Raw genomic sequence first — 12634 nt, 5'->3', positions numbered from 1 at the left:
ATAGATAGCCTCTTTCATTTTCTTCTCTTTTCTTTCCTTCTTGCCTTTCCTCGCCTCTTTCCCCTTGAATGTCACCTCTTGTACAGCACTTTCTTGCAGGTCAGTACACCCGGGTTGATCTTGTGGTGTTTTCTTTCTTGTTTTTTCTTAGGTTTTTTGTTGGGTCCTTGCTTTTTGTCCTTGGTCCTCCCCAAGGGGTGCCTCCCAATGCAAAATGCCCATGTTCCCCGCCGGTGCGGCTTTGCGTAACTGCACCGTGAGATTGCCAAGCCAAACAGGGCCAATGCTCCATGACATGCAAGACACATCCCTTGTAGTGTTTTTGAGTCTTAGCCCCCAAGCCAATTGTAAAACAAGCATTTTGGAAACTGACTCTCTCAGGTGTACTTGCAATGCTAGCTCTCTTTCACACATGATGTCTGTGATCAGTACTTCAGTCCAATCATCAGCTGACTCTCCCAGGTAGACATGCCAGCCTTCTTTTGCATATGACATCTGTGATCAGCCATTGATTGTCAACCCCACAATGTGAAACCAAACTTACTATGTTCAACTTTGTTATATAAGGCCTAATGTGTTTGCGCATCAAGTATCCCCATTCCTGACTAGCCTTTTCATTCAATGTCAACCATGCACAATATGAACCTGCACTTTCATCCCTGCAACTTTGTCATAGAACCACTGGGTGTTGTGTAGTCAAATTCCTGACCAGCTGTCTGTCCAGCCCAACAAAGTGTTCTCCCATTGGATGGACATCATAGCTAATCTCTCTATTTATAGCCACTCACTTTTTGCCCAAACTTGCCTTCTTTTGATCCGCCTGGCTTTCTTAGCAAGCTGAGACTGCCTCATGTTCATGTTGTAATCTTGGGCAAATGCTCCATGACACTTGGAGCTGATGATGATTGATGCCGAACAGGAATTGGTTACTTTGTTATGTATTGGGTATTCAATCATTGTAGCTGGAGAGCATGTTTTTCAGAATTTGGTATCAGCTTAAGAATGATGTTACACCTACCGTGCGCAAGTGTAGAAAATTTTAATCCGCCAAGGCGGAACAGAATGGCAATGATAATGACATTTTTGTGATGACTTTGCATTACATTACGGCATTGTTGGTGCAATTGTACTCCAAAATAAGACTATTGCAGCGGCTGGGTGCCCAGTTCCTAGTGGTATCACTAACAAGAAATGTAAACCCTTGATAGCACCTTGCCCAAAGCTATGATCCTTTGAGAGACCCAACTATAAGTTTCTTCTCAATACATCACAGATTCACATGAGTCTTCATCATATACATTTTCTCCAGAGCTGTTTGGTTCATTGTTGGCTCTCCACCCAACTATTGTGTATCTTACAAACTCTAAGATGAACTTTCTCTGTTAAACTTACATTCATGAGAATTTTGCAATTCCAGGCCACCTACATGGTATGGCGCCGTTCCCAGCCTCTGAATCATATTCAGCAACATGAACATTTTGTTCAAAAGTGATCTATTATCTACAGGTTAGCAGACATCAAGGAAGTATAAAGAACAATCAAACTCTATCAAATTATTATAAGCACAGAATTATTTTCGTCTTCTCATAAGGTTACAACATTATATCTAACTCCATGAGAGACATTGTCTATAGATGGATTCCTACAGCCGAAAACCCAGGGATAACGATTGAGTCAATCAACCTACCTCGACCCCCAACTCGTACCACAATCTGATTCGATCCCAATACGCTATACCCAAAGTGAGAAGAATTAAGCAGATGTGAAAAGAAACTCTGGAAAAGAGAAGCTAGGACTAACTCTGGATAATCACCCGGTTTCATACCTATCTGTGTCCCGGGTGGAAGTATCCATTCTTCGGGCTCATTATTTAGAGCAATAAATCCTTTTGAACCACGAGAGTACGCAGTTCGGTTGCTACCCGACTTCAACATTGTAACACGCCGTTGAGAAATTTATATAAAGAATAGTGACGAGACCAACATTTCAATGATGTAATATCAACAAGATGTTTCATGGTGTTGATACCTAGCTGAAGTGATATAAACTCACGGTAATGATGTTTCGCACTGGCTGTGAACCTGATCTGCCACGAATCTGGATAGCACCAACTATCATTGGGTGACGGTGCTCACAGCGCCACCCGAATCTAACAATGCGAGAAAGCATATGGTTCAAAGACATCAAACGTTACGTCGGATCAAAAGATTTGATGGGGAAAAGACGAACTGGCCACAGTGCACCCGAAATTGACTTGGCCCATCATCAAAGTTGGTGAAGTTATAGCCACTTAGGATGTCTACTTGACCATATGACCACGTCAAGATGAACACATGGGCCAACAAATATTGCGGATCAGCCGCAACAAGGGATCCCCCGCTCCTTTCCAGGTCGTGATTTGTGACGAAAACTGTGCTGTGTTCGCTGTGTAGGTGTTTTCGAAGAGTACCATATAAAGCCAGTCACGTTGAGATATGCTGTGCAAACTAATCTGAGAGTGATGACTTCGCTGACCTCGCGAGGTAGCTAGAGATGTAGCGCATCAAGAGATTTTAGTTGGTCTAAACCCCGGATTGGCATATAATAAATTAATGAACAAAACAAAACAAACCCATTCCCCCAGGCCGATCCCCAACCCACTGGCTATCCTTCATTTCAAGAGTCAGTGGTGATGGCATGAAAATCAAGTGCGGCTGACGAAAGAGGAGCTAGCTGGCTGACGTGTACTAAATGAGCCATCCCGTCCGTCTTGACGCAGCCAGGAACGAAAGCCAATAACACGTTAGCATCATTGGAAAAAAGGCCGAGACATGTCATTTTGATGGGGTTAGATACTGCAGGTGGCTTGGTGTACCTTGAAGAGCCGCTTCAGATCTGAAGCTCCTTGAAATACATGCACATTGCCATTCATTATATCTGAAGGTAACTCAAGCGATTTCAGACATCACAAACAAGTCAGAAGTTCAATCATATATAAAGGGGGGAGTCCATAGCTGGTATACGCACATTCTTCAGGCCGTATTGGTTCATCAAATCCAAATATTACTTCCTGCACAATATGCATACGGCCACGGTTAGTAACGCGCTGAAGAATCGCCCGGATATCGGTCGCGGGCATGTGCTTTGAAGCGTCCATCCTGAAGCCAGTGACACCAATTCGAGCGAGGCTATCTAGGTAGGTACCAATAGTATCGCGGACCTTGGTCGTCTCAGTGGCAAGATCAGCCAGGCCAAGCAGTTCGCAATTCTGGACCCTAATGATGTTCAATTTGTTGAGACCTCAGCGAGCGATAGGAGATAGCAGGATGGTCAACTTACTCGTATCGATCGGTGTAATCGGAAATGTGATCGTTCCCATTGCGTCCACCTACATTTTATGAGTTCCATGAAAAGTTTGCAATCATAATAGAGCCTCGGAATACGCACAATGATGAAAGTCGTGATAGTCATAAATCTTTGACAAGAGTGACCGGTATCAGCAATTATAGAGTCACATGTCTTTTATTTGAGGTCCCTTCACATACATCGTCATATGAATAATGTGAAAAGGAAGAGCCTGACGTTCCAAAACCCTCTGGCCGACCACTCGTCATATGATTGACCACCCTTTAATGCAAAGAGAGAGAGAGATGGATGTAAGCATTGAATGTAAGACTCGAAGTGAATCAAACGCAAACGTTTCGATACGTACGCGTCCACAATAACTCCTACTCCTGCCGCATTACAGCGATTGACCATCTCTACAAATTGTTGAGGCGAGCCACGTTTGGAATTCAAAATGTAGCTGACTGGCTGCACGTCCTGTCAGTGAGTGGCACCGGTTTCCTTCCACATATTTCGGTTTAGTGGAAATCATACCTGATAGTCCACCCACCATTGTGGTCCCCTGATGTGTTCTTGAGGAGGGGAGACCTGAACCCATCGATAGCCTGCAGGTGCAAGATGTGACTCGCACTCGTTCGCTACGTCAATATGAGGCCATTGAAATAACTGTTGTTGGTAAATGGTCAGAGGGTAAGCAAAGCATAAACTTTGAATTGTAACTTGAGAGACGCTGCTGACCTGAACAGTTACATCGCGACGAAAGCTTTCCGGCGAGCGATAAAAAAGACCACATCCCAGCGTAAGAAAGCTCAAGATGGCCAGAAATCGATGCCGTACGTTGGTAGGAATGCCAGGAGCTAGAAAAAAGAGACCAGCGATGAGCGGTCCGCCCAATAGCCGAAGCCTTGGATAAACTCGTATCGCACTCGCGATCGAAGAAGATAACATTCTCGCTCACGTCTAACTTCATTTGTGCTTTGCCCTCGATGACCCAGAGTTGATGCTGAAAACCGTCCAACCATGTTTTGGAGCTTGGGTTTACAACAGAGACATCGCTCAATACATATTTACAAACTGTAATTTAGCTACATATGAACGATTTGCCAAACTTCAAACCGTCGCTTGTTTTCACCCCAGCTTCCATTTGGACCGGAACCCCAGCGCACTCAGAAAGTGGGTACAACCAAGGAAATGATATATGTAGTAGACAGAGGAGACGTCGGAAATGATATCCTTCCGACACAAGGAGGGTCTGTTTCTCTTTTGTAGTAAGTATCACGGTTTTTTGGCACCATGCCACCCGGGCTTCTTTATTTTGGTGTTGTTTGCTCACTCTCTCACTCCTTATAGTCGTGAAACATCAATCACTTTTCAAAGCGCCCTACGAGCATAGAGGCTTGGGCAAGTTCGCAAGATGCCCGAAGGCTTGGATATCTTATATTTGCTTTTGATTACATTCATATCTCAAATACGAAATTATGCAACTACTTAAAAAACTCAAGAAACGAAAGAAACTATATACAAGCTAAAATTAAATTGTTTAAGAGTATAAGGCTTTTTTGATAGATTTTAATAATAATTTAGATTGAGTGTCACCAGCAGCATCAAAGATATTTATTCCAGCTAATCCTTTAGATTTCGCAAATTTTGTTTTTTCAGCTAATGAGTCTTGATCATCATATGCAATCAAAAGCTTACTGGTTGGATTGAAGAGAAGTGGCTAAAAAGTTTCGAAAACAAAAATAAGAGTTAGTATTCTGCATTGATCAAAGAGAGAAAAGAAATGAGAGAAATAAAACTTACGGTATGTGTGCAATTATCATAGTGTCTTTCGAAGCCATTAAGACCAGTCGTACCATCTGAAGAAAGGAATCCACAAGTCATCAAGTCTTTAAAAACAAAATTACCATCATCAGTAGGGCTTCCACAGCTTGTAGGGGTTTGTTGTCCATTCTTGGCTCCTTTTCCCTGTTTAGATTGGTCAATAGAACCAAAGAATAAACTAGTTTGATCAGTTTTGTCAGAAAAATGAGTGACATTTAACTTTGAAGTCTCAAGTTGATATTGATAACCATAACTTGGGATTCCTAAAAGGATTTGAGAAGCTGGAAAACCGGTTGAAGTCCAAGTTTGAATGGCTTGATCGACTGAATACTTCATACCAGGATCATTGCAAGTATCGAAGAGAGGTGCGTTTGGACCTACCACAGGCGTACTAGAGGGACCATAGAGATCGTAAGCCATGATAGTAATAAAATCCAATACTTTTGCGTATGATTTATGATCTTTTAAATATTCACCATCTGAACCCATAAAACCATGAACTGAAACAGCTGCAGAGATACGAGATTGAGGACCGAGTTCAATTCTTAAAACTTGAAGGAATTTTAAAAAGTTGGCCGAATCATCTTTCGAGATTTGATTTCCATCTTGACCTGGTACATTTGGATATTCCCAATCAAGATCGATTCCATCAAATCCATACTTCTTGATCGTCTTAGCAATATTCTTAGCAAACGATTTTCGATTAGAATCACTAGAGACCAATGAACTAAAGTAAACACTGCCAGTCCAACCACCAAGGGTAAGTGAGATGGTGACATTGTGAGATTTTCCGGCTTTAACGAATTCTTTCAAGTTTTCTTCATCTTCGATTTCTAATTCAGCTTCAGGGCTAGAAGGGCTTTTTATAACGAAATAATCAAGGTGAGTGTAATCTTCCCAAGGAATCTTTCCCACTGGTAAAAGATCGGAATTGTAACTCTGTAAAAAAAACTCAATGTCAGTCACATGCGCATATATGAGATCAAGTGTGAGGTTTCAACTTACGGGGTAATACGCGGCCAAGGTTAATTTCGTGTTAGATTTCTTTCGGCATACGCCAGCGTGAGTTCGAAGAAATGATGCGAGCAAGATGAATGATAGGAGCGCGAGTTTGGATTTGGAAAGTTGAGCGGGCATTTTGGAGTAGACTTCAAAATAGTTAGTAGCTTCTTGTCTGTTAAAAGGTATGGTGGTTCGTCGATCAGTGGTGATGGAAGTTATGCGTCAATTTGCGTTCTCAAAGCTGGAGTGATGATGATGAGGCCAATATACCTTGACGAATGCCAGGTCCTTATATACTCTTGAAGGAACTTTTCCCATTGGGCTGATGATGAAGAGTTCAGCTCGTCTCAGTCCTTGCACAAGTGCATTTCTCACAAATTACATACTTTTAGGCTTTTGTCAGGATTAAAGTTTGATTGAAATCAATGTTCTCCCTGATTTTGAGTGGTGACATTTGCTCAGCACTACTCAAATCGGTCAGTCAAGTAAAAGCTAGCAGAGAGGGATCATAGCAGATGAGCGGATATGGTCAGAACATCAAGCGAATCTTGGATCAAAAGCTCTGAGTATCATTTGATTCAATCATTCAAAAGTCAATTTGCTTGAAAGGTGCCAATCATTTCTGATCGATTTGATTTCTTTGTCTCATTTCTCATTTCTCATTTCTAGTGACTGGTGAATGGTGACTAGTGACTAGTGACTGGTGAATGGTGAATGGTGAATGCGATGAAGTGAAAATGAATTCAAAAGCTCAGAGGAGGGTTTAAGGTTTGATGATGTCATTTGGTACCGGTAAGTTAGATAACCGGTGGCTGGGATTGGTGATGAGATAATCTTTCACGTGTTCAAGGCTTTCTTTACATGTTTACCTCATTCATTGATTGAGGATCAAGCTGTTTACCATTGATTACCATCACTTCATCAAGTAACTCATCAAGTCAATTCAAACAGAAAGAATGTCAACTAAAACATCAACTCCACTGGCTATTCATCTCATAGCTGGTGGTACGGCTGGGTTCGCAGAAGTAAGGATATCATACTCTCATTATATATATATCTCACTTCTTCACTAACATCCAATCTCATCATGATTCATAGGCATGTGTCTGTCATCCTCTGGATACTATCAAAGTCAGGATGCAACTCAGTAGAAGCAAACAGGTAAATTACATCATATCAATCACTGTCCCAAAACTTCAAACTTATCCGATCATTCATCTTTGATCAGGGCAGAGGTCGGGGGTTTATCAAGACTGGTATGATGATTGCACAGAAGGAAAGTTTCGCGGGTCTTTACAAAGGTCTTGGTGCCGTGATCTCAGGTAAGACGCCTTAACAACCCCCTCATTCTTCGGTCTATCCTTTGACTAACTGATACAAATATCATTCAATAACAGGCATAGTACCCAAGATGTCTATCAGATTTGCCTCCTTTGAGGCTTACAAAGGTTGGTTAGCCGACAAACAGACTGGAAAAGTATCATCCAGTGCCATCTTCCTTTGTAAGTCGAAAACAAAAATCGAATTCCCGCACTCGTTCCTTTCTAAAAGATTTACTTATTTTCCACTCGTGATTGCCCGCGCTATCAGCAGGATTAGGAGCGGGAACTACTGAGGCCGTAGCGATTGTCTGTCCAATGGAAGTAGTCAAGATTCGATTACAGGCTCAGATGCATTCAATGTCTGACCCTTTGGATATTCCCAAATGTAAGTCCGATGATTGGTCCCTCGCGAATCATGTGAGGTAGCTGCTGATCAATTGATCTACATTCTATTTACGCAGACCGTAATGCTGGACATGCCCTTTACTTGATTTTGAAAGAAGAAGGTCCACGTACCCTCTACAGAGGTGTAGCTCTAACGGCGCTCCGACAAGCAACTAATCAAGCCGCAAACTTTACGGCTTACACGGAATTGAAGGCACTCTGTCAACGGATCCAACCCAAGTATCATCACGCTGAATTACCTTCTTATCAAACCATGGTTCTCGGACTCATCTCAGGTGCTGTGGGGCCTTTCACCAATGCACCGATCGATACTATCAAGACTCGGATCCAGAAATCCACTGCTACTCAGGGTGAAACGGCTTGGACGAGATTGAAGGTTGTAGCAACTGAGATGTTTGTACAAGAAGGACCCAAGGCTTTTTACAAGGGCATCACTCCCAGAGTCATGCGCGTGGCTCCCGGCCAGGCTGTGGTCTTTACTGTACGTTCTGTCGATTGTAATCCTCATTGTGTTTAGCCGTTCTTCGACGTGAGCTAAGCTCGCAAACATGTTGATCGGTTTTCTAGGTCTATGAGAAAATGAAAGGTATCATCGAAAAGCTAAAGGCAGATATGATAGAATACAAGGGATGAAGGCATGACTTATCAGAGTCAAACTCCAAGAATTCGTTTACTGAATCGATCAATCGGCCTCCTCAGTGAAGCCCAGCTTGTAAACTTTTCATCTCTGTTGATGTTTGAGTGTCCTACTTCTTCGTCGTCTTTGATTCTTCGCAAGTTCTGTAGCATAATCTTTCAATTGACTTTTCTGATCGCATTTTGTGCTTTTCATTTCCGGTTACGAGTAGTATCATTTGTAGATAGACGGCTTTGCATCTTTTATGTATTGGAACTTGTGTTGCATCGATTGGTATATTTGATCTTTCTGATTATGCTGTGATTCCTGTTAGTTAGCTTGTAAGTTTTAGTTTGTTTGTAAAATACATTTTGCGTTATGATTTATAGAAGGAGGTCAGAATTATATGATTGGGATGAGTGCCTGTTAGTGCTTGAACCTCGTAAAGAAAGACAAGCAATGATTATAGATGAGGAGAGCTTTCCGGGTGGACAGAGATACCCTCACCTTTTGGGCGATTGATGTGCAAGGGTTTTGAAAAAAATCTGTACAGAAAACCTAAATTTTTGTATTTTGAAACCAACAAAAGCTTTCAGACTGGAAACCTCACACTTCCTTAACTTTTGCAGCTCACACTTCATTCATATCCACAAGAACTGACTCCTGAAGATGTTATTCAGACGATCTGATGCACGTACCAATCTCGATATTCGACCTCTTACGATTTCACTCTCAACACTTTCAAGAGCTGATGGGTCTTGCAACTTCGCTTTTGGTAAGATATCAGGGTTATCTCAAGTCTCTTCACTTCACTTCCTGAAATTCATCATTTGCTTCTTATTTCGTTTTAGGTGACTTGAAAGTCTTGGGTGCAATGACTGGACCAGCTGAAGTTAAAGTATGGGATGAGAAACCAAAACATGCGACTGTAGAAGTTAACGTTCTTCCAATATCATCCTTACCAGGTTTTTATCTTTGACTTTGTTTATCTTGCGCGTGGAAGAAAATATTTGACTAAGCTTGCTTTGATTTTTTTATTTATTTTACAAAATTAGGACCTTCCAGTAAATCAAGTGCTCAATCAATCAAATCTTTCATTAGTCCGATTATTTATCTTGAACAATATCCAAGATCTTTAATTCAAATTAATCTACAAACCCTTTCAAAACCATCCGAAAGATGGTCAAGTACAAGAAAACCTTCAAGATTAGGATTTGAAGAAAACGAAAGTATATCAGAAAGAGCTGCATTGATGAACGCAAGTAGTATAGCATTATTAGATGGTGGGGTAGGAATGAGTGGGGTAGGTATTGCTGTTGCTGTAGCTATAGTCAAGAGTGAGTTAGTTCAACAAATTGGAGAAGACGAAGATCGTATGAAAGAAGATGAAGATCAAGAGTGGGTAATCCTTTTGGATCCAAGTCCAAATGAAGAAGCACAAGCTACAAGCCTACATCTGATAGGATATCAATTCGGTTCTCATCCAACTCCTTCAAATCCTATAATCGATAACGTCAGACAAAGTGAACCTACACTGTGCTTTTGTGAATCTTATGGATCGTTCGATCAAACTCAGGTAAAGAAAATCCAACATCCATATCAATTCCGATGATATCAATTTTTGACACTCTTTTTTATGATCTTTGATTTCAAGCTTAAGGGGGTTTTCGAAGTTTCACAAACAGGAATTGCTCAGATTTACTCATTGATCCGTACTAGTCTTGAACATCAATATCTTCAAACTCTAAGCCGCCCAGGCACTTTAAACCCTTCTAGTTTACCACCACCTCCCTCAACCGCATCAGCACCTAACACTCAGACAACAGATACTACAAAACAAAAGAAAAAGAAAAAGGACAAGACAAATAATTAAGATGAAACTTTTTTTGCATATGTAGATAGGATATCAAGTCGTGTAGATATATAAGCGAAGAAGGACATACCTCCCCGGGGGGTTACCCACAATAAAAATATACAAAAAAAGGAAACATACTAAATGATGAAGAGAAAGTAAGAGAAAGAAATGAAATCAAGTTTTAGAAATCGCTTCTACTGCTTCTTCACCATCTTTGATTAATTCTTTTGCCTTTAAGAGTTCTTCTGTACCAGCCCATTCTTCTTCATGTGCACCCTGAATGAATGTGAAAAGAATTCATTAAATTAATCAAGTCAGAATACGAAGTATCAAAAGGATCAAGAAAAACATAAGACTGACAACCAGTTCTTGAAGTTCAACTAAAGATTTTGAAAGTCGTAGTTGAGCATCAGGTATCATTTTTTTAGTTTCTTCAATCACTTCTTTCTATTTAAATAATCCAAAAACTTATCAGTATATCTATCACAAATAACAAGTAACAAAGAACCATAAGAAAGTAAATCATTTAACTTGTTTTTTTAATTTCCATTCATAATCTTCATCACCTTCTACTTTTTTAAAACCACTCAAAGCTTTAGTTTGTTCAATTAATTCTTGACGATACGATTTTTCTTCAGCTATCAATCTATACACCACCCAAAAGAATCAACCCAAAATCAATTATCAGTTTTTTGTTACATGGGGGTTTTCTCAAAAGATCAAGATTATCGAACCGTTTGAGAACACCTGTTTTGATTTTCAGTTGCTGAGTGGTCATTCTTTTGAATAACTTTCTCTGAAGCTGAGTTGAGTTCTTTTCAATGCGAATATGATCGTATGGATTCTTGAGACTTGAAGGTTTCTTGTTGACCTTCTTGACCGTTCTTGACGTCAATCGGATTATCGAGACACCGATGATCGGATCTGACCCGATCGGATAATGAAAGAAACCTCTTGAGTCTTCAAGCCTTTTGAGTTCAATTGTCATTCAGATTTCACAAATAAAACTCTGCTGTACCAAACAAAAGACAAACCTTTGCAAACCTTTGTTCTGAGTTGAATGCGTTACAAAATTCTCCTGGTGTATCTAGCCGCTATTAGCAAGTTCTTTCCTACCTCTTAGGTTATATATAACCACTCTTCAGTATCTCTACAACGATGTGTTTAGGAGATATAAGAAATTTCACCTTCCTTGATCTTGAGCAATTTTCAAAAGGATTTCAAGGGACTCAAAAAATGAGTAAAATCAAGTGGTGCCTTCACATTTATATCATCTTCAAGTCATAATCACATCAGCAAATGGAATATGTAATATATCAATCAAATGAGATTGATCATCATTCTTTAATTGGGAATATCATTACTTTGACTTGCTTAAAATTTTTGACTTCTTTCTCACATTCTCAAGATCATATTTGGTTTTTTGTCCAAAAATAAAAATTTAAGCAATTCATTCATGCCCTGCTTTCTTCACCACTTGAGTTCCATGTAGGGCCCAGTGGTCCAGGATGGATGCTTTTACATAGTTTAGAGTGCTCATATCCTCTTTGACTGTTCTACTGAGAAAGTTTTACAAAATGAACTTGATTTTTTCATGTACTCATTTCAATCATTGACCTTTATGTGATTGTTCATTGATCAAAGGTAATGTAAGATGCTGGTGTTCCAGCTTTAAGGGATCCCTTGAATCACTTCATTTGCAAAATGATCATAATCAAAGTGATATAAACCCAGGTCCTTTAAGCAAACCTCAAATAATAGTACAGGACTTCAGACCTCTTCAAATCTTCAAAAAAATTCACATAAAATTTCATGATAATAAAAAACACCAAATTCACAATGAAAAATCAACTCTTTAAATACTTTTCTTTTTTTATAAAAATTCAAACAAAACCAATGGAATGAAAAAATTAAATGTGGCAATTGTTAATTTTTATTTTATGAAAAGATTTCAAATGTACAATTAAGCTTAAAAGAAAAAAAATCATCAAGAAAACAAAATCAAAGGAAATATGAATATAAAAATTGAATATAAAATTAAAAATGAATCATGATCAAGGCAAAAAAATAAAAATGTAAAAAATGTAAAAAATGTAAAAAATGTAAAATGAAAGAAAAATGAAAGAAAAATGAAGAAAAGAGTCATGAAATGAAATTCAATCTATTTTTGTTCAAAAATAAAAAAACATGAGCCTTCTTTCAATCAATCAATCAATCAATCAATCAATCAATCAATCAATCAATCAATCAATCAATCAATCAATCAATCAATCGATCAATCACTAT

The 12634-nt window shown here is 39.5% G+C and overlaps 5 protein-coding genes across 5 annotated transcripts; 2 read left to right on the top strand and 3 right to left on the bottom strand.

Annotated features, from left to right (window-relative positions):
• Positions 1-1628: 1628 nt before the first annotated feature.
• Positions 1629-4272, bottom strand: MELLADRAFT_124331 (alpha-amylase; the record flags this gene model as incomplete). Its single annotated transcript, XM_007413691.1, has 15 exons — positions 1629-1731; positions 1801-1925; positions 2053-2149; positions 2230-2424; positions 2515-2526; positions 2612-2643; positions 2722-2748; positions 2855-2916; positions 3007-3254; positions 3319-3367; positions 3427-3454; positions 3525-3606; positions 3692-3792; positions 3859-3990; positions 4063-4272. The coding sequence occupies 15 exons, from the start codon at positions 4270-4272 to the stop codon at positions 1629-1631; spliced, it is 1503 nt and encodes a 500-aa protein (XP_007413753.1).
• Positions 4273-4864: 592 nt separating this feature from the next.
• MELLADRAFT_38293 (family 18 glycoside hydrolase) lies at positions 4865-6063 on the bottom strand (the record flags this gene model as incomplete). Its single annotated transcript, XM_007413690.1, has 2 exons — positions 4865-5044; positions 5128-6063. Coding segments are annotated over 2 exons (1116 nt in total), but the record flags the coding sequence as incomplete, so codon positions are not given.
• A 910-nt stretch (positions 6064-6973) lies between these two features.
• Positions 6974-8897, top strand: MELLADRAFT_72674 (uncharacterized protein; the record flags this gene model as incomplete). Its single annotated transcript, XM_007413726.1, has 7 exons — positions 6974-7175; positions 7249-7311; positions 7379-7472; positions 7548-7652; positions 7741-7857; positions 7934-8358; positions 8445-8897. 7 exons carry the CDS (start codon positions 7107-7109, stop codon positions 8508-8510), a joined length of 939 nt encoding a protein of 312 aa, XP_007413788.1.
• Positions 8898-9162: 265 nt separating this feature from the next.
• On the top strand, positions 9163-10366 carry MELLADRAFT_109732 (uncharacterized protein; the record flags this gene model as incomplete). Its single annotated transcript, XM_007413727.1, has 4 exons — positions 9163-9268; positions 9345-9458; positions 9549-10069; positions 10148-10366. The coding sequence occupies 4 exons, from the start codon at positions 9163-9165 to the stop codon at positions 10364-10366; spliced, it is 960 nt and encodes a 319-aa protein (XP_007413789.1).
• A 156-nt stretch (positions 10367-10522) lies between these two features.
• Positions 10523-11336, bottom strand: MELLADRAFT_109731 (uncharacterized protein; the record flags this gene model as incomplete). The annotated part of the gene is made up of 4 exons (XM_007413689.1): positions 10523-10624; positions 10709-10795; positions 10880-10994; positions 11140-11336. 4 exons carry the CDS (start codon positions 11334-11336, stop codon positions 10523-10525), a joined length of 501 nt encoding a protein of 166 aa, XP_007413751.1.
• Between the last annotated feature and the right edge of the window lie 1298 nt (positions 11337-12634).

Source organism: Melampsora larici-populina, assembly GCF_000204055.1.
Source record: "Melampsora larici-populina 98AG31 unplaced genomic scaffold MELLAscaffold_38, whole genome shotgun sequence".
NCBI lineage: Eukaryota > Fungi > Basidiomycota > Pucciniomycetes > Pucciniales > Melampsoraceae > Melampsora > Melampsora laricis-populina.
Note: the sequence above shows the minus strand (reverse complement) of the source record. Positions and strands in the feature narration are given on the sequence as shown.